General features: G+C 43.5%; 1 protein-coding gene across 1 annotated transcript in view; it reads right to left on the reverse strand.

Moving 5' to 3' along the window:
* Nucleotides 1–1,543: 1,543 nt before the first annotated feature.
* OTOA (otoancorin) overlaps nt 1,544–22,197 on the reverse strand; it is an 81,391-nt gene continuing 60,737 nt past the window's right edge. The window contains exons 22-28 of the mRNA XM_039477783.2: nt 20,880–21,067; nt 16,651–16,806; nt 10,033–10,175; nt 9,622–9,758; nt 9,012–9,109; nt 4,398–4,593; nt 1,544–1,817 (exon numbers count right to left, since the gene is read on the reverse strand). Of these exons, the coding sequence (XP_039333717.1) occupies nt 1,747–1,817; nt 4,398–4,593; nt 9,012–9,109; nt 9,622–9,758; nt 10,033–10,175; nt 16,651–16,806; nt 20,880–21,067 (989 nt within the window). The 3' untranslated portion in view covers nt 1,544–1,746. The remainder of the gene's footprint in view (nt 1,818–4,397; nt 4,594–9,011; nt 9,110–9,621; nt 9,759–10,032; nt 10,176–16,650; nt 16,807–20,879; nt 21,068–22,197) is intronic.

Here is a 22,197-nt window from a genome sequence, read left to right on the forward strand (position 1 = left end):
GAAACCAGATCAGGCCCTGGCTAAAATGGTGCCTTTTCTTACACTGCCTGTCTCTGGCATCTCTCTAAAGCGAGGGCAGTAACTTGTTTGTAAGGGCCTTGTGCTGTTAACAAAAAAACACCCTTTGGCCGGGCACAGTGGCTCACACCTATAATCCCAGCACTTTGGGAGACCGAGGCGGGTGGATTGTTTGAGTTCAGGAGTTCAAGACCAGCCTGACCAACATGATGAAACCCTGTCTCTATTAAAAATACAAAAAATTAGCCGGGCATGGTGGCGGGTGCCTGTAATCCCTGCTACTCAGGAGGCTGAGGTGGGAGAATTGCTTGAACCCCAGAGGCAGAGGTTGTAGTGAGCTGAGATCGCAGGCTACTGCTCTCCAGCCTGGGTGACAAAGAGAGACTTCGCCTCAAAAAAAAAGTAAAGAAAAGAAAAGAAAACCCACTTCATTCCACACAGGTTCTCTGTCTCCAAGCTGGAAAACAAAAGAGGCTGCCATGAGACAGAGAAAGTCTCCCTGCTGAGGAGACGGGTGGGCTTAAGAATTTGCAAGATCAAAAATCAAAACAATTGAACACGTCGAGACAGAGCAGAAGGACACTGATCAGACGCTGGAAAGAGTAATGAGAGAGTCTGGAGGGAGGAGGGAGATGGTTAAGGGTACAAAAAAATAGAAAGAATGAGTAAGACTTACTGTTCAATAGCACAACAGGGTGACTATAGTCAATAGATTATTTTCGGGATTTTTTTTTTTTTTTTTGAGACAGAGTCACTCTGTCACTCAGGCTAGAGGGCAGTGGTCACAGCAACCTCTGCCTCCCAGGTTCAAACCATTCTCCTGCCTCAGCCTCCCAAATAGCTGGGATTACAGGCACCTGCCACTATGCCTGGCTAATTTTTGTATTTTTAGTAGAGACAAGGTTCCATCATGTTGGCCAGGCTGGTCTTGAACTCCTGACCTCAGGTGATCCACCCGCCTCGGCCTCCCAAAGTGCTGGGATTACAGGTATGAGCCACCCCACCCAATCCTATAGTCAATAGTAATTTAATTGTACGTTTAAAAATAACTAAAAGAGGCCAGGTACAGTGGCTCTGCCTGTAATCCCAGCACTTTGGGAAGCCAAGGCAGGCAGATCACAAGGTCAAGAGATCGAGATCATCCTGGCCAAGATGGTGAAACCCCATCTCTACTAAAAATACAAAAATTCGCCTGGCATGGTGGTGCATGCCTGTAGTCCCAGCTACTTGGGAGGCCTCTGAGACAGGAGAATTGCTTGAACCTAGGAGGCAGAAGTTGCAGTGAGCTGAGATTGCGCCACGGCATTCCAGCCTGGAGACAGAGCTAGACTCCATCTCAAAAAATAAAAAATAAAAATAACTAAAAGAGTATAATTGGATTGTTTGTAACATAAAAGATAAAGCCTTGAGGTGATGGATACCCCATTTTACATGATGTGATTATTACACATCACATGCCTGTATCAAAACATCTCATGTACCCCATAAATATATATACCTACTATGTACCCACAAAAATTAAAATTTAAAAAATTAAAAATAATTTGAAATATTATTTTTAATAATTATTTTTCCTTTTGGTGCCTTTTAACCATCAAGGCCCCAGGGTGTCCCTGCCCTAGGTGAGGGTCTGGATCCGGGGAAGGGTCTCCCACCATCTGGAGCATCCTGTCTCTACACATGTTGGCCAGCTGCAGGGGGCAACACAGGACGATGCGCTCAGGCCACTCACCACAGGATTTTGGCCATTTGAACCAGCAGGGGACAACCAAGCCAAAGACCCCACAACAGGGGAGCTCCTGAAAGCAAACACAAAGTAAGAGTGTACATGAAGTCGAAGCAGCAAGCAGAAGGTGGACACATCACATCCAACTCCCCAAGTCTCCCTCTGGGGCCACTTGATGCAGAACCTTGAGTTTGTTCATCTCTGAAATGGGAACAATGACACCCAAAGAGGAGGGGGCGGGGGGAGTGAGAATTCAATGAGATTGTGTGAGTCAGCAGGTACTAGATCTGCCTTGCTCATAAAAGTCACCCAAGGGAGCTTGTTAAAAACGCCAATGCCAGGATCCCCTGGAGATTCTGACTTAGCAAGTCTGCCAGGAGGCCCGGTCATTTGTGTTTTAAGCATCTCTCCTAGGTGATTCTGATAATTAAGCAAGTTTAGGAAACAAAAGATTAGGGTCTGGTCCATAGAAGGGCTCCCCCAATGGCAGCCCTCACTTAGGTCTTTGGGGTAAGTGAAGAAGGAGCATCCAGGAACTTGCCCAGTTGGAGACATGCAGGGAATTTTTTTTTTTTTTTTTCTTTGAGACAGAGTCTCATTCTTCCACCAGGCTAGAGTGCAGTGGTGAGATCTCGGCTCACTGCAACCTCTGCCTCCCCAGTTCAAGCCATTCTCTTGCCTCAGCCTCCTGAGTAGCTGGGACTACAGGCATGCGCCACCACACCCAGCTAATTTTTGTATTTTTTTAGTAGAGATGGGGTTTCACCATGTTGGCCAGGATGGTCTTGATCTCTTGACCTCATGATCTGCCCTCCTCAGCCTCCCAAAGTGCTGGGATTACAGGTGTGAGCCACCGTGCCTGGCCTTAGGGAATATCTTTATCAGGGACCCTTGTCACTTTCTGATACTGCTGTTTCAAGAGAAAACCAGTCCCAGCTTTCTGCAGGGGATTTGACAACATCCATAAAATAAATAAATAAATAAATTTTTTAAGACAGAGTCTCGCTCTGTCACCCAGGCTGGAGTGCCATGGCATGATCTTGCCTCACTGTAGCCTTTGCCTCAAGTGATTCTCCTACCTCAACTTCCCTAGTAACTGGGACTAAGTCACGTGCCACCACACCCAACTAATTTTTGCATTTTGGGCAGAAATGGCCTCCCTGCCTTTCTTACAGCTCTCACCCTTTCCCTTTGTTTTCTCACTTCTTTGTGATGCCTTCTGTTCTTAACACCACATTTGGACTATGCTCTGGGGAGATAACTTCTAACAAGCCAGCAATGTCCCCTGCCCTCACTGAATTCTCAGGGCAGCCTGGCGGGGAGGGGAGACATGTACTCTGGTGAGCATGAGGCAGGGGGCTGCATGCTGAAATGGGGGACACACAGGGAACACATGTGGATCAGAAAAACTCCTAAAGTCAGTGATGTCTCATGTGAGGCACAAGGTGAGAAGAAGATGGGTTTAGCCAGGTTGATAGTGTCCCAGGAGTAGGGAATGGCGTGTGCAGGTGCCCAGAGAAGACAGAGGACGTGTTGCTTGACTGAAACCTCCTGCCTCAGCCTCCTGACTAGCTGAGATTATAGGTGCCCACCACCACACCTGGCTAATTTTTCTATTTTTAGTAGAAATGGGGTTTCACCTTGTTGGATAGGCTGGTCTCAAACTCCTGACCTCAGCTAATCAGCCTGCCTCAGCCTCCCATAGTGCTGGGATTACAGGCATAAGCCAACGCCCCCAGCATTAATGAAAAGTTTTTTAAAGTAATAATATAATACATCAAGAGGCATGGTTTATATTTTCAAAAGCCACCTCTGGCCACTTGTGGCTGCAGAATGGGGAATACTCCAATTCACCATCCCTAGGTGAAGGCAGCAGAGGGAGACAGTGGAGTCAGGGAAAGGTGGAGTGGTCTTGTCAGATTTGAAATTTCTTCTTCCTTTGTAAGAGGGCCTTATCTATCTTGCTCACCTCTGTATTCCCACCCCTACTGCAGACTTGGAGCATAGTAGGTGCCCAGTAAACACGGGTTGAATTAATTAATATTGGACAAGTTGGGCTTGGTGGCTCATGCCTGTAATCCCAACACTTTGGCAGGCTTAGGTGGGAGGATCACCTGAGGTCGGGAGTTCAAGACCAGCCTAGCCAACATGGTGAAACCCTATCTCTACTAAAAATACAAAAATTAACAGGGTGTGGTGTCACATACCTGTAATCCTAGCTACTTGGAGGCTAAGGTGGGAAAATCGCTTGAGCCTAGGAGATGCAGGTTGCAGTGAGCCGAGATCGCAACACTGCACTTCAGCCTGGGCGACAGAGTAACACTCTGACTCAATAATAATACTTTATTATTGGACAGTAAGGAGGGAGTTTGCAAAGGAGCCGTTGAAATGAATTTTGTTCTGAGATTCTGATGCGATGGGTTCTGGATAGGGGCTGGGGAACTGGAAAGGGAAGCCACAGTTAAGAATCATTAATTCTGAAGCTTGGTAGGGAAGCTTGATAGGACTTTGGGTTTTTCACTGAGAGCAGAATCCCCAGTGACTGTCAGAGACCCCGCCCTAAATCTTAAGAATCTTCCCGGCCCAGCCCCGGCAGGTCGGACAGGGAAGGAGAGTGGAGCTGGGACACGGGGCAGAGAGCGGCTCTGCTCACCTGCGGGAGAACGCGAGGATGGGGTCCTAGAGGGACCGGCGCTCGCGGGCGCGTCCTGCCAGGAGTGAGTCTTGGCGCCATCTAGCGCCCACTGGAGGCTCTGCAGCTGCAGCGGACTGAGCTGCCGGCGCTGGGCAGGGGTCACCGCCGCTGCGTTCTCCGGGCCCAGGGAGGCGATCTGTTCTGCGGACAGCTCCTGCGGGAGGCAAAGGGGCAGCACCCTCACTCGGGACCCCTTCCTGGATTTCCCACACTTAGGGCATCCGCGCAGGATGCGCACGACTTCGCCATCCCCTTTCCTGTATCATGTGTGGTCCTCTTTAAGATGTTTCCTTAAAATTAGATCACTCTTGCACTACAAAATAAATGCATTTAAAAATAGAAATTTTTAAATGGAAATTTCCAAAAATGGAAAGCCGCCAGACTTGCCATAAGCAAGCATTAAATAGAAGCCACAAAATAAAAATAAAACAATATTGTTGACCCCTCGCTAGATTTGTCCACCAACAATATCTGAACCCCTGGCCTCTTAAAAAGAGAGAGAGAATATAAAATGTGCTATATAGGTGTTAAGGACATTCTAGTCCCAAACTGACACTTCCTCCCTGAGGTAATTAGAAGTAGTAATGGAGAGTTGAAAAGGGAGGCACGATTTCCGCCCTATGCGGCAATGTTGTTTAACGCAACGCAAGACACCTTACCAATGCTTCACATCTTCCACCTCCTGAAACACTGATGTGGAGAAGGAAACAGAGGCCCTAAAGACCAAACGCCTGAATCTGAGCCCCAGCTCTGCCACATGCTTGCTGTGTCACCTTGGACAAACTATACAGCCTCTCTGGGCTTTGGGGATAAATGTGGGACAGCATAGAGAACTCATTCCCTCTGCTGACTGATTCTGATCCTTTGGTTTGTCTGTCTGAGCACCATGTGATGAGCCCTGTGACTGCTCCATGGAGGGAAAGTGTGGTCATTTATTGGTGATGTTTGCCATGGACAACACGAGTAGGAAATTTTTCAAGGACTGTGAAAAAAGGTGTCTTTTGAAGTCATTTCCAGCTCAAAGGACTTGGTGACTTGTTGGAACTGGAATACAATGGGATGGAAGGATGCCGCTCTTATAGAAGGGACTCTATATCATCCCGCTTATTTTCTAAAGGCCCTGGAGAATCTGGGAAAGGTGCTTAAGCTCCCTCATCCCTTCCTCTCCTCTATTCCTCTCTTGTCCAGGTAGATACTTCTCTGGAATCACATCCCTCTGCGTAGAGCCCTTCCCGGCACCCCACTCCAGAACACAGCTCAGGCTCCTGGAAAAAAGCTCTGCCCACCTCTCCAGCCTCACACCTGACACTCTTCACTCCAGGAGAGTGGGTACCAACCTTTCTGCGCACCTCCTTCTGCCTGGAACACTGTTCCTTCATCACCAGCTGTCCTCCAAAATTCAGCATCTGGCCACTCAACCACCATGGCTCACGCCTATAATCCCAGCAATTTAGGAGGCTGAGGCAGAATGATTAATGGAGCCCAGGAGTTTGAGATCAGCCTGGGCTACACAGTAAGACCCCCATCTCTGCAAAAAGTTTTTCTTTAATTAGCCAGATGTGTGGTCCTAGTTACTTAGGCTGAGGTGAGAGGATTGCTTGATCCCAGGGGATCAAGGCTGCAGTGAGCTATTATTGTGCCACTGCACTCCCTGGGCAACAGAGTGAGACTTTGTCTCAAAAAAAATTAAAATAAAATTCAGCATCACCTCCTATCTTCTCACTACACACATACACACACAAACACACACACACAGAGAGAGAGAGAGAGAGAGAGAGAGAGAGAGAGAGAGAGAGAGAGGAAGGGCAGGTTCCATATACCATTAACACAGAGTCTATATTCTAAAAAGTATCTCTTTTATCAATGTTGCTGACTTGCGACCCACAAGCCAGATTGAATCTCTAGGCCTACGGCACTGTGTTTGCAAAAATAAATTCAGATTGGCTGCCAACATTTAATTATCAGGCAATTCCATATGAAAATGAAGATTTCTGACTTCTCCAAAAAAGTAAAAAGGAAAATTCAGCAATACTGGGCCCACATGGTCACAATGCATGAATGTGCTAGGGATTAGAAGCAGCCTCCACATTCAGGCAGGGCCCTCCAGTTCACTTCAGTCTCTACCCGGCCGACTGCACTTTACATTACCTTTCTAGCCCCTGAAGGCACTGTGTGATAACCCCTTCACCTGTGCATCCTTAGGTGCACCTACCCTGGAGCCTGCCACAATATAGGCTCACATCACTTCAGGTCAGTAGGGATTTCCGGAATAGATACCTGTAGAAGGAAGCAGAACAACAGCACTCCAAACAAGACCAAGAGAAAGTGCTTAGCAAAATGCCAGCATCCAAGACCAAGCTGCTTGTCCCATGCAGAGTGCCCCAGAGGGGAAGCAGGTATATCTGCTCAATGGCCTGGAAGACTGCTATGTATTGCCCTCAAACAGCTATTAAGCCGCAATGTGCTGGGAACTGTCCAGGGTGCTGAAGTGATTGAAGGTAGGCTATCTTTCTTGAAATGAACCAGTGATGTGGCACGGGGCGAGTTTGTCGAGCCTGGTTTGTGTGTTTTATCCAGGAGTGGTGGACAAAATGTGTTCCCACATGACCCAGCAAGCAGGAACACCAGGGTCACTGCCTCATCAGAGCAGACTATTCCCACCAAACACTCCCCTAATCTTGTACACAGACAGAAATCAAGGTCCTGTCACTAGATACCCTGCTTCACTTACTTCAATTGATCCAATTTCACCCTCTCAATTTTTTCCATAGCAGTTTTCACCTGTTCTCTTGTGATTTTCCTAATGCTTTTCTTTAAATCAACTAAAATATATATATAGATATAGATATAGAAAACATATGTACATACATAGTGTGTGTGAGAGAGACAGAGAGAGAGAGAGAGAGAGAGAGAGAGAGAGAGAGAGAGAGAGAGAGAGAGAGGTGAAGTTTCACTCTTGTTTCCCAGGCTGGAGTGCAATGATGTGGTCTCAGCTCACTGCAACCTCTGCCTCCCAAATTAAAGTGATTCTTCTGTCTCAGCCTCCCGAATTAAAGTGATCCTTCTGCCTCAGCCTCCCAAGTAGCTGAAATTACAGGCATCTGCCATCAGGCCCAGCTAATTTTGTATTTTTAGTAGAGATGGGGTTTCACCATGTTGGCAAGGCTGGTCTCAAACTCCTGACCTCAGGTGATTGGCCTGCCTCAGCATCCCAAAGTGCTGGGATTATAGGCATGAGCCACCACACCTGGCCTAAATCAACTAAAATATTTTTGTTTAATTGTATTTTTAAAGGAAATGTTACAATGGTCCACAATCCTCATCTGCAATTCTGAAGTCCAAAAAACAAATCTGAAAACTGAAAGTTTTCTCCCAAAGTTTAAGTCAAACTTACTTATCAGCAAAACTTGACCTGAAGTGATGTGAGGCTATTTATTTATAGTCTCTAATTATTCAAATTAGTGTGGCTTGTCATAGATTTCTTCAAAGAAATATTAATGTGTTTGCTTATAAGGTGCTTCCCAAGACACTGCTAGGGGTACGAAATTACATACAGTAAATGTACAGGGTGATTTTTTTTTTTGAAATGGAGTTTCACTCTTGTTAACCAGGCTGGAGTGCAGTGGCACAATCTTGGCTCACCACAACCTCCGTCTCCTGAGATTCTCCTGCCTCAGCCTCCTGAGTAGTTGGGATTACAGGCATGTGCCACCACGCCCAGGTAATTTTGTATTTTTAGTAGAGACAGGATTCTCCATGTTGGTCAGGCTGGTCTCAAACTCCCGACCTCAGGTGATCCACCCACCTCGGCCCTCCAAAGTGCTGGGATTACAGGCATGAGCCACCACACCTGGCCAGAGTGATCTTTTTAAAATCTAAGAAATTCTGAATTCTGAACTATATCTGTCCCCAAAGGTTTTCATAAGGGTGTATGAACCTGTCGTACCACCATAAATAGAAAATCAACACCACTTGCTAGAAGAAGAGAAGGTAACCATAAAAATAAGTATAATTAAAACACATATTATAATTTTAAGAAAAGAATGTTTTTTGGTTTTTTGGTTTGTTTTCTGAGACAGAGTTTCGCTCTTGTTACCCAGCCTGGAGTGCAATGGCGTGATCTCAGCTCACCGCAACCTCCGCCTCCTGGGTTCAAGCAATTCTCCTGCCTCAGCCTCCCAAGTAGCTGGGACTACAGGCACACGCCACCATGCCCCGCTAATTTTTGTATTTTTAGTAGAGACAGGGTTTCACCATGTTGACCAGGATGGTCTTGATCTCTTGACCTCGTGATCCACCCACCTCGGCCTCCCAAAGTGCTGGGATTATAAGTGTGAGCCACCGCGCCTGGCTGAAAATAATGTTGTTTTTTTAAAAAAAAAAAAAAAAGAAAGAAAGAAAGAAAGAAAAAAAAAAAAAAAGAAAACACCTAAAATTATACAGATCTCCTCTGACCCCAACAGCAGAGTCTGGTCACAAGCCCCTGAATTCTGAGGCCCATCACCTGTGTCCCTGTGTGATTTGAAATGGGGTCAAGCTCCCCCATTTCTCTTTGAAGAACTGAGCACCTACTTTGAATATCTCATCAGGAAGGCATTTTATTGCTGATGGCTGGAAATATGGCATCAAATCCTTGTCAAGCATCCGGAGCTCTGTCTTAGTTAATCCAGCTGGGGAGAAAAAGGAATCATGGGGGTTTAGTTCAAGCCATCAGAACTCCGCTTGTTTTATTAATGGGGCTGCATAATGCACAGATCCAAGTGTTCTAGCAAGCATCATTCTTTACAAAAGGGCCTGGAAATCACACTGGGGAATCAAGTTCCCTCATCAACTCAGGAAAAAAAAAATATAGGTCACATTAGCCCTGATTGGCCTCCTACAGTGAAATGCATGCCCAGAAGAAGCTTCAATTTACACACTTCCAAATTGTGTATAAACCTACTTAGGGGCCAATTAAATCACATTCTAAACCAGTGGTTTTCCAAACGTGATTGTACACAAGAATCTCCAAGAGAGCTTGTTTTAAAAGCAGATTTGCAGATCTGCAACTTCAAATCGTGAAATGTAGGTTCCACTGTAACGCCACGGATATTTGCTACACGTGGCCAAGGATCATGTTTTATTTTGTGCCCTCACATTTAAGTTTGAACAGAGAGAAAGGCATGCTCAGGGTGAGTCTTACCTGCAATGGTCCCAAGCTCCTGCAAGACAGAGCTGGTCCACTCAGTGGGATCCCCAAACACAACCTCTGCCTTCCTCTTAAACTCGGCCAAGACATGCATGCTGCAGAGCAGTTTCCCAATTCTGGCCACTACCACCCTGTTAAAGAGGGAGGGATATAGTCTGAGCTTGGACTCTTCATCCAAACACACACACACACACACACACACACACACACACTCAAAATGTTCAGAAGTTAGGTAGGCTCCGCAGGGAGAGCAGATCCAGCTTATCCCATTAGCCCAGTGGGATTTTAGCCCAGAGAGGTGTATAGTGTCAGGAAGCTGAACATCTGGATGAATGGATGGATGGATGGATGGATGGATGGATTAATGAAGTCATTTGCCATTTTGCACATTTGTATTTTAGTTACCTGAATTCTGAGATCTTTATAAGTGGAATTTCAGTGATGTTTATAGCACACAGGGTTGCACCAAGTCCTACTAAATGAAAGCTCTTCAGGTCCTGAATACGGTAGCCAGAATCATCCAGGAACCCTTGCAAAATGGATTCAGCCTAAAAACATGAGAAAGAATAAAAGATAAACTATCCAGGAATGATCAAGGTCCCCAGGCCTGAGGGGATAAATAAGCTTTGCTGTAGTCTCCTGACTGATCTCCCATCCCACTCCTTTGGAATCCAAACCATCCTGGCCTCTGCATCCAAGTTAGTGTCATTAAGATACTACTTCAACTGAATATGTTGTCTGATCTATGGAGGTGTCTTCAGGCAAAGAATCTCTTATATCCTTCAGCAGTATTAAAGGCACTTGTGTCCTGTGTCTGTGTCTGCTGCTTATTTCCTTCAGTCACGCTTTGACCTTCAGACAGTTTGGACATACAAGTTCTTCTGCATCAGGAGTCAAACTTTTCCAGCATCTTTTTCTACGTTTCTTTCTTTCTTTCTTTCTTCAGATGGAGTCTTGCTCTGTCACCCAGGCTGGAGTGCAATGGTGCAGTCTCAGCTCACTGCAACCTCCACATCCCTAGGTTCAAGCGACTCATGTTTCGGCCACCCAAGTAGCTGGGATTACAGATGCATGTCACCATGCCTGGCTTTTTGTATTTTCTTGTAGAGACAGGGTTTCGCCATGTTGGCAAGACTGGTCTTGAATTCCTGACCTCAAGTGATCTGCCCACCTTGGCCTCCCAAAGTGCTGGGATTACAGGCATGAGCCACCATGCCCAGCCTTTTCACAACCTCTCCACAAAACCTTATAATTTCATGTACCTTTGCCTTTGCTCAAACCAGTCCTTTCATATAAAATGCCCCTCTGCACTTCCAAGTGTTAGAATCCAGCCATCTTTTTTTTTTTTGATCCAACTCAAATGTCACCTTTTTCAAAACATTCCAGCCAGAATGAATTTTTCCTCCTCTATGATCCTACAAAAATATGTTTGTCCCTTCAGTCCCAACATTCACTCTTCAATTCCACTGAGTAGCACAAAAAATGCTTTGGTGTTGGAGTATTTTAAACTAAGCCTTGATTTAAGGTGGCTGATGCATAGGTCTCCATAATTCTAGCACAGTGGCTATTCATCACTTATAACGTTCTCTGGAGAACCCCCCCTCTTATATTCCTACTTCATGTGGTTCAGTCAAAGCTAACTGCATACTGAGTTGCAGAAGTAATAGAACTCAGTTCATATCTTGGCCTAGCTGAAGTCACTGGTTCTGGATTGGACAAGTGATTCAACCAGAGCCAACGAGAACTTTGAGTGGAACATTACGAGCAAATCTTTCTTTACTATGGACTTGAACTTATAAGGATATAGACAAGAATCTGCCGGAACCCACCATGTGGAGAAGAGCCTGCCTCTCAATGAAGCCAACACAAAGAAAAGCAAAATTCAAAAGCATGATGAGAGACAGTCCCACCAAGAATTTTGAAGATTCTGGATCCAGCTGTACCTGAACTCTATCCCTGAATTTTCCAGTTATGGGAGTCCATAAATTCCACTTTTTTTTTTTGAGACAAGGTTTCACTCTGTTGCCCAGGTTGGAGTGCTGTGGCATGACCTCTGCTCACTGCAACCTCCCTCTCCCGGATTCAAGTGATTCTTGTGCCTCAGCCTCCCAAGTAGCGGGATTACAGGCAAGCACGATCACACCAGGCCAATTTTTTGTATTTTTAGCAGATATGTAGTTTTGCCATGTTGGCCAGGCTGGTCTCAAACTCCTGACCTCAAGTGATCTGCCCATCTTGGACTCCCAAAGTGCTAGGATTGCAGGTGCGAGCCACTGTGTACCATGCCCAGCCCCTTTTCTTAATCAAGCCAGTTTTTGTTTCTGCCACTTGTAACTAAACATAGGCTGATTCATTTAATCTACCTATGTAGGACATGAGGAAGTATCCAAGCCAATCCTATGAAGATCAACTGTAAAATGAAGTCTGGGCTGGGCGCAGTGACTCACACTTGTAATCCCAGCACTATAGGAGGCTGAGGCAGGAAGATCACTTGAAGTCAGGAGTTTGAGACCAGCCTGGCCAACATGGTAAAACCTTGTCTCTACAAAAAAAAAAAATACAAAAATTAGCCAGGTGTGGTAGCACATACCTGTGGTCCCAGCTACTTGTGAAGCTGAGGTGGGAGGATTGCTTAAGTCTGGGGGGTGGAAGTTGCAGTGAACCAAGATCGCGCCATTGCACTCCAGCCTGGGTAACAGGGTGAGACTATCTCACAAAACAAATAAAGTCTGACTCCCTCAGTGCTCATGGGAGCAGGTAAAAGAGATTATAAGAGCTCACAAGGCAAAGATGAGGAGACATCCATGGACAAACATCTAATTGGAAGTGAAAATCATAGGCTATAGTCAATATTCCCCCCCACCCTTTTTTTTTTTTTTTTTTTTTTTTTTTTTGGAGACAGAGTCTCACTGCGTTGCCCAGGCTGGAGTGCAGTGGCGTGATCTTGACTTACTGCAACCTCCAACTCCTGGGGTTCAAGCAATTCTCATGCCTCTGCCTCCTTAGTAGCTGGGATTACAGGCACCCGCCACCATACAACTAGTTTTTTATGTTTTTAGTAGAAACAGGGTTTTGCCATTTTGGCCAGGCTGGTCTCAAACTCCTGGTCTCAAATGGTCCACCTGCCTCGGTCTCCCAAAGTGTTGGGATCACAGGTGTGAGCCACCATGCCTGGCCCCCATTTCCCTTTAATGTTAGTCATCGCCATCATACAATATAGATCATTACAGTTTTGAGAGAAAGGGTTGAGGAAGACTGTGAAACACTGCAATGAAATTCCGTTTTCATGGGCTGGTGCTTCCCACCCCTCAGGTCTGTTTAAATGCCACCTACTCAGAGAAAGCTGCCCTCTGGACTCTTCCATCTCAAACAGCCTCTCTTCCCATTATTCCCGTGAGTACCTTGTCCATTTTCCCTATCACTTATCATAATTTTTCAAATTTTTCACTTTGATAACTCACTTTTTTGTCTGTATCACCAAGTAGACTCCCCAAAGAAAAGGACCACATCCAGGTAGTTCACCAATGAGTCCCCAGCACCTAGCATAATGCCTGCCACATAGTAGGATTTCAATAAGTACTTCTTGAGTAAACGAATGAATGAATGAAATAACATCCGAGTGAGTCACCTACAGAAGTCACAGACAATATATACTCCTTGACATGCTTCATTTTGCTGCCTTCATGTGATAGATTGGCTTCAGGAAGACTTCTCATGTTTCTGAAAATCAGACTGGTCCACGTCCTCATCAAATTGTCCTCTGTGATTACAAAGCTCACAGCTACTATGGGGGCGGGGGATTCAGTAACACCATGCTTAGACTTAAATGTCTTTGACGTAATGGAAATGTACATCCAAACTGGTAATAGCTAACATTTATTGAGTGCCTACTGTGTGCTGGCACTACTTAGGCCACTTTACACATACCATTTCGTCAAATCCTCCTAAATAACCCTATGAGGTAAGTGTTAATAGTATCCCTACTTGCAGATGAGCAAACTGAGGCACAGAGACGTTAAGTAACTAGGTCAAAGTCACACAGCTAGAAAATAAAGGTTCTAGGATCAAAATCCAGGCAGTCTGATTCCAGGGCCTATACTCTTAGCCAGTGAAGATGTTTGGCTATGGAGAAAAGATAGAGATTCAAGTTAGCTTTCAAATTTTTCTTATTAAGTCTTCACAGTCAGGTTTCACTAGTTGACTCAGAGCAATTTGGGCTCCTCAACTATCAGGCATGCTCACTTTAAAATGCAAGTGCAAAAATACAATTTAAATAAAATTACTTTGAAGATATGGTATTAAACTGTCCTTGCCACTGAAACCCAGAAAATGCAAGCTCAGCCTGCAAGGTGATAAGTTAAAATATATTTCCTTGAATGACTAGACCAGCGTATATGTAATGACTCCAAGACAATTAATACCAACACTTTTAGACAATATTAACTGCTGAAAAATGAGTAGCTGTAAGATTTCAATCTTTCTCTTCATCCCTCTGGCTTCTATAATAGTTTTTTTCCTTATATTGGTTTTTGAGCTGAACTATCTGTGAATGTAGTTCCGTCAGGTCTGACTATTAATCTAGAAACATGCATTTAAGGTTTGATTGGGAGCTAAAGTTGAAGAACTGACTGCAAATGATACATGCAAATGTTAGGTTTTCATATCCTCTTCAAACACATTGATAAATCTCACTGCCATCCATGAGAATTAAAATCGGTGTGAAGGGAAAGAGATACCCTAGTTTCTAAGTTGGATGCATTTTTCTGTTTCTCCCAGACTGCAAATAGAATGATTTTAATAGCACAATGTGATGTGACACTTCTCAAACTAGTCAAAACCAGTTTTAGAGTCAAAGAACCATGGGATTATAGAATATCAGATGGGAAGGAACCTCAGATTGTTGGGGCTAACCCTCTCATCTTGCAAATGAGGAGACTAATCCAGAGAAAGGGGCTGTGATGATGATGATGATGATGATGATGATGACAATGCAATGATGTCAATATTGCTTATGAAAACAGCTCATTTTTATTGACTACTACGTACCAGACATTGTTCAAAATGTTTTCAAGTGTTAACTCATTTAATCCTAATGACCAGAATCTGCATGTTGCCCAGCTCCAGGGGTCACCATTCACACTGTATTCTGTTTGAATGGTGCCACTCAGAATTATGAGACATGGCAACAGTGATTGCAAAAAGCTCATAAGTGTAAGGGGACATTCATTGGTTTTGGCTGCTCGGCAGCCACGCTTTTTGTTCAGAGAATTGCCCTCTATTAGCTTCTTACTGCTCTACTCTACCAAATTACAACAAACATAGCGGCTTTAAAAATACAAATTCATTCTCTTATAGTTTTGGAGACTGTACATCCTAAAATGGACTGGAAGGATGGGTTCCTTCTGGGTGTTCTAAAAAGAATTCATTTCCTTGCTTCTTCTAGCTTCAAGAGGCCACCTGCCTTCCCTTGGCTCATAGCCCAAACCTCCATCTTCAAAACCAGTGAAAGAGCACCTTCAATTCTCTTTCTATATCCCTCTGCTTCCATGATTACATCACTCTTTATCTATGACCCACCTTGCTCCCTCTTATAAGGACCCTTGTGATTACATCAGGCCCACCCAAATGATCCAGGATAACCTCCCCATCTTAAAATCCTTAATCACGTCGTCAAAGTCCCTTTTGCTGCATGAGTTAACATATTCACAGCTTCCAGGGGCTCAGACATGAACACCTCTGGGGGACCTTAATCAGCCTACCACATATCCTTCTCCACTCAGCTCATGTAATCATGAGATGGTGATGAGATGGACTCCATTCCCTGATGCAGACCTGGCCAACCAACATATTCAACCACAGACCAGAGTGGTTGCTCAGGGGTGGGCAACTGCATGGGTGAAGTAAATGCTGGGACTTTTTCAAAGACTAATAAAGAAGAGGCACATTTTTATGAGCTTGCTAAGTAGGTTCTATATAAGCCTAGTGCTGAAAATGAGCACTGAGAAAGCTGCCTAAGAATGAAGATAATACGGAAGAGCTAAGACTTCCCTTTCCAGCAGTACAGTGGATTAGACACCCTAAACTTCCCTTCCAATCAAAACAATTAAAATTCTACAGAGAACTTCTTCTTTAGCCCATGAAGGATGAGTTGATGTAGGAATTGTCCTCCCACCATAAACAACTAGAAAATTGAACAAAATATATCTAACAACTGCATCCGGATATTGAACAACACAGAATCAGCATCACAGAAGAAGAAAAACGAACAAGATGAACTCTAAATTTTTACTGCCAAAAAGCAGTTTCCAGGACGTGGATCAAGAAGAGGAACCCAACAAGCCCAGTGGTCCAGGTGAGTTGAAGATACAGAAGGCCAGGGCACTTATCACTTGTGAGGCAAAGTATTGGAGATGAGGAAACTGCAGAGAGTTCCAGAAATCTGCAGAGATGTTAAGTACTGATTGCTAATTTGCATATGCAAAGAGTGAGACTCCACATAGGCAGGAAAAGAGTCATCAGTAATCAGAAAGGATTAAGCTGAGCAACTTTCAGAGCTCAGGTGGAGCTGGAAATAGTTCACATTCTCACCAGCCAGAGTAGAGAGGTCTTGAAATACATGGAGCATTAGGTAACGTCCTCAAAGGAATCATGTCACAGTAATGAGGATAAATTAACCACAGAATAAAGGTCACTCTAGACTTGCCCTAATAAAACTCAAAAGGAAGCATCAAAAGGATCAAGCTGATCTGAAAATAATTTAAGTGTAAGACAGAACAAAGCCCAATTCTCTAAAGAAATACAGCTAAATCAAGTATTCAACAATGTAAAATTCACAATGTTCATCACCCAATCAAAATTGCTGTGCTTGCAAATGAAAAAAGAAAATATGACCCATAACTAAGAGAAAAATCAGTCAAGAGAAACAGACTCAGAAATGACAGTGATGATGAAATTAACAGTAAGGATATGAAGGCAGCTCTTACAAATATGGAATAGTTAAAAGACTCATAAACATCCACCCACCTGTCCTGGGGTCCATTCTGTTTGCTGGCTTAGGGAAGCCACAGTGTCTATGGAGCTGAGGTCCAGCTGCTTCAGCTCACTCTCATTAAGAGCCAGGGCAATGCGCCCCAGGGAAATAATATGGTGTTCTCTCCAGTAAGAAGGCATGTCCCAAACCTATAAGTGAAAAAGAAAGCAGATTAGATTGAACACGCTGGTGATTGTATTTACTGTGATTTGAATGTTTGTGTCCCCCTAAAATTCATATGTTGAAACCTAACCTCCAATGTGATAGTATTAGAAGATTGGGCCTTGGGAGATGATTAGGTCATAAGGGTGGAGCCCTCATGAGTGGGATTAGTGCCCTTGTAAAAGAAACCCCAGAGAGCTAGCTACATGCTAGCCCCTTTCCACCATGTGAGGACGCAGTGAGAAAGCACCATCTATGAAAAGCAAACCCTTACCAGACATTGGATCTGCCAGTGCTTCAGATTTTGACTTTTTACCCCCTAGAACTGTGAGAAATAAATTTCTGTTTATAAGTTACCAGTCTATACTGTTTTGTTATAGCAGCCTGAATGGACAAAGACAGTATCTGAAACAGACATAGGTCAGGTGCAGTGGCTCAAGCCTGTAATCTCAGCACTTTGGGAGATCAAAACACACAGATCACATGAGACCAGCACTTAAAGACCAGCCTAGCCAACATGGCAAAACGCTGCCTCTACTAAAAATACAAAAAAAATTAGCTGTGCATGGTGGTGCACACCTGTAATTCCAGCCACTAGGGTGGCTGAGGCATGAGACTCACTTGTGGAAGTTGTGGTTAGCCAAGATGGTGCCACTGCACTCTAGCCTCAGTGACAGAGTGAGACGCTGTCTCAAAAAAATAAAAATAAAACAAACATAGGGAAACCTATTGTGCAGCACGGTGACTATAGTTGATAACAATGTATTGAGTACTTAATAATTGTGAAGAAAGTAGATATTAAATATTCTCACAACAAAAACTGACAACTGGCAAGCATGAAAGGTGACTGACATGTTAATTAGCTTGGTTTAACCATTCTCCCAATGTATATATATATATATCAAAGCATTATATTGTATATATGTATATACCATAAATATATATAACTTGTATTTGTCAACTATCCCTTAATAAAAAAATAAATAAAAATTTAAGACAAGGTATATCTTAATATAAAGCTCTCTTTTAAATCAATAATAAAAAGATGACTGTATTTGTTTTTATAAAAAGATAGACAAAAGACATCAACAAGGAATTTGCAAAAGAAAAATTAAATGTAAAAATTTTTTACATTGTTTACTGAAAAATTTATTAACTTTTCATAATTAAAAGTCATAAAGAAATATACATTAAAAACACTCAAAGAAGACCATGTTGATTTATCATATGACAAGAAGTAAAAAGAATTACCATCATTTATGATGCTGGAAAGAAACAATGTAAGGGATACCCTCATTGTAGTAGTTGAGAATATAAATTTGTACATGCTCTTGAAAGGGCAATTTGGCTATCTGTATCAAAAGCTTTTAAAGTATTTCTGTTCTTTGATCCAGAAATTCTACCTTTAGGAAGTTAGCCTAAGTAAATGAGACAAGTACCCAACAGTATATGTATAAAGGCATACGTTGAGGCATTTTTTTAATGCAACCTAAAAGTCTAACAATTAGCTAAATAAATAAGAACTAACCATAAATAAAATGCAGTTGCCCCTGTGGATACCTCCACCAAGGACTGGTTTCAGGACACCTCCAAGATACCAAAATCCACGGATGTTGAAGTCCCTCATATAAAATGTGTATCTTATGTGTAGTATTTGCATATAACCTATGCACATCCTCCTGTATACTTTAAATCATCTCTAGATTACTTATAATACCTGATGCAGTGTAAGTGCTATGTAAATATGTACAAAATGCTATGTCAAAAATGCTACTGTATTTTTATGTGTATTATTTTTTATTGTTATATTGTTATTTGGAGTGTTTTTTCTAAATATGTTCTATCTGAGGTTGGTTGAATCTGCCGATGTGGAATTCACTGATAGGGAAGACTAACTGTATTACAAAGCTATTTAAAATACCGACATAGGCCGAGCATGGTGACTCATGCCTGTAATCCCAGTACTTAGGGAGGCCGAGGCAGGTGGATGGCTTGAGGTAAGGAGTTCAAGACCAACCTGGCCAATATGGTGAAACCCCATTTCTACTAAATATGCCAAAATTAGCCAGGTGTGGTGGCGGGCGCCTGTAATCCCAGCTACTTAGGAGGATGAGGCAGGAGAATTGCTTGAACCTGGAAGGTGGAGGCTGCAGTGAGCCAATATCACATCACTGCACTCCAGCCTGGGTGACAAGAGCAAAACTCCATCTCAAAAAATTAATTAATTAATTAATTCAATACTGATATAGATTTACATTTTGGATATGAAAAACATGCAGTCTGTGCTGTTGGGTATAGAAAGCAAGTTACTGAATAGTAGGTTAAGTGTGATACAATTTTTGTAGAACAACATAAAATATACATATGAAATATATAAAATAATATATATTTGTATACTCATAGTCTTGAAGTCCAGTAAGCTTCAAGTATATATACCAAAATATCATCAGTGCTTATCTGTTGATCAGTGCTTATCAAAATATCAACAGTGGGTTAAAAATTATGACTGATTTTCTTCTTTATTATTTTCTGACTTTTCTACGAGAAACTTGAACTACTCATATAATACATAAATATAGTTATATTTATAATTTTAAGAAATTGAATTGTTTAACCCTTGAGGGTAACTAGATATTCCATAACCACGTAAAAAGCTAAAACAGGGCTGGGCACAGTGGCTCATGCCTATAATCTCAGCATATTGGGGGTCAGGGTGAACAGATCACTTGAGGCTAGGGGTTGGAGACAAGCCTGGCCAAGATGAAACCCCATCTCTACTAAAATACAAATATTAGCCAGGCTTGGTGGCTTGTGCCTGTAGACCCAGCTACGCAGGTGGCTGAGACACGAGAATTGCTTGAACCCAAGAGGCAGAGTATGCAGTAAGCCAGAGACTGCGCCACTGCACTCCAGCCTGGGCAACAAAGCAAGATTCTATCATAAAAGAAAAAGAAAAGAAAGAAAAAAAAAAACAGCTAAAACAGATCACAAAGAGACCTTTTTTCTTTTCTTCTTTTTTTTTTTTTTTTTTTTTTTGAGACAATGTCTCACTCTGTCACCAGGCTGGAGTGCAGTGGCACAATCTCAGCTCACTGCAACCTCACCTCCCAGGTTCAAGCAATTCTCCTGCCTCAGCCTCCCGAGTAGCTGGGACTACTGGCACATGCCATCACACCCAGCTAATTTTTATATTTTTAGTAGAGATGGGATTTCACCATGTTGGCCAAGATGATCTCAATCTCTTGACCTCGTGATCCGCCCACCCCAGTCTCCCGAAGTGTTGGGATTACAGGCATAAGCCAACACACCAACCTATTTTCATTTATTTTTGAGACAAAGTCTCACTCTGACCCCCAAGCTGGAGTGCACTTGTGTAATCTCAGCTCACTGCAACCTCCACCTCCCAGGTTCAAGCAATTCTCCTGACTCAGCCTCCTGAGTAGCTGGGATTACAGGGGCACGCCACCACACCCAGATAATTTTTGTATTTTTAATAGAGGTGGGTTTTCAACATGTCAACCAGGCTGGTCTTGAACTCCTGACCTCATGTGATTTGCCCACCTCTCGAAGTGCCAGGATTATAGGTGTGAGCCACCGCACCTGGCCAACAAAGGGATCTTTCTAAAGATGGAAAACTACTTCCAGACCTCTTTTTACTCCTTCGTTATATTTTCAGACAAATTTGCAACAGATTCTGAGAAAACCTGATGAAAGCAGCAGCAGGGGCTCTCTAGGTGGAGGGAAAAAACAGCCTAATTCCTGCAAACTGCCTTGGTCAGAGGCATTGGGATATCCACAGAACTTGATTCACTGAACATCTGCTAGATGCCAAGACACATCTTATCCTGTTCTCTACCATAGCCCTAAGAGGGAGGAACTGAAAATTTCCTCCTTTCTCAGATAAGGAGATCACAGTATCACTGAGCTGATACAGTAAAATTTCAGGATGATGTATGTGAAAGCTCCTTGAGGAGGACTCTATGTGCAGAAATGCTGAATTGGTTTTTGGTGTTTTCCTTTTTTCCTCTGTTTAACGTTTCCTCCCTGAGGTGAGCTTCACCTGTATTGCTTTCTCCTTCAGGGTCATCAGCTGAGGCTGGCTGAAACCCTGGACAGCTCCCAGCAGCTCCACGGTCCTGATGAATGTGTCTTCCTCCATGCACCGCAGGCCCTCCAGGGCCCAGCAGGCATTGGCTTCAGCCAACTTGAAGATGTCATTAGAAGAGGGGGCCACGACTCCATGGCAACCTGAAGAAAGGGGAGATGTAGGAAAAAAAGAGAATTTCAGGAAATGTTAGTCTGTGTCTTTATTGAAATGAGTAACATTCTTTGCCAGTCGGATTTATGCACTGAAGGGACGCCAGAGCAGTTGAGAGCAGGAGCCCAAGGACCAGTTTGAATCGCACTTCTGCCATTTCTTGCTAATTACTGGGTAACAAAGTCGAGGAAACGCCAGCTTTTTGCATAGCCAAATGCACAAACTAGGAGCAGTGCAACATTACAATTAAACTACAAATTCCTTGAGGGCAGAAAGAGCTGGTGGTGAACGGTCCTGACTTTCTATTCAAATCCAAGGCTATTTAACCTCTCTGTATTTCCGTTTTCTTGCCCATAAAATGGAAATAAAATCATTTCATAGGATGGTTGTGAAGACTGTGTCGTATATAAAGCACTTAGAACAGTGCTGACATACAGTAAGCACTCAATACACAATTTCTATTGCCTACCTCACCCCTTATGCCTTTGAGTTTGCAACCCAGCATAAAGGTTCCAAAATTATGAAGGAGCCTTCCTATAAAAATGGGAAGATGGGCTGCATGGTGGCTCACATCTTTAATTCCAGCACTTTGGGAGGCCAAGGCAGAAGGATCACTTGAGCCCAGGAGTTCAAGACTAGTGTGGGCCACAGGGCAAGACCTCATCTCTTTTTAAAAAAAAAATACAAAATATTAGCTGGGCATGGTGGCACATGCCTGTAGTCCCAGCTACCCAGGAGGATGAAGTGGGAAGATCACGTGAGCCTTGGTGACACTACTCTCCAGCCTGGGTGACAGTGAGACCCTGTCTCAAAATAAAATAAAATAAAAACTGAGAAGATGAGTTGCTATCCATGAAAATCACAGTGGGGGCTGTGGCTTTCCCATCCCAAAAGAGAAGGATGTGAGCCCGTTGCACTTCCCTTGGCAACAGGAAAATCTCATCCATTTCGGTCTTTGAATAAGGTGAATTTTGCCTACTCAAACCAGTTACCAACCAACATGCAAATGAGATATTGTCTTTGCTGGCTCTGATGTGCCCAACCTGAGAGAAAACTCCAGGATCCTTAAGAGCAACTCTGGATTTCTTGTCCTAGCAGCAGACCACCACTGATCCTGACA

Source organism: Saimiri boliviensis, chromosome 12 (assembly GCF_048565385.1).
Source record: "Saimiri boliviensis isolate mSaiBol1 chromosome 12, mSaiBol1.pri, whole genome shotgun sequence".
Lineage (NCBI taxonomy): Eukaryota > Metazoa > Chordata > Mammalia > Primates > Cebidae > Saimiri > Saimiri boliviensis.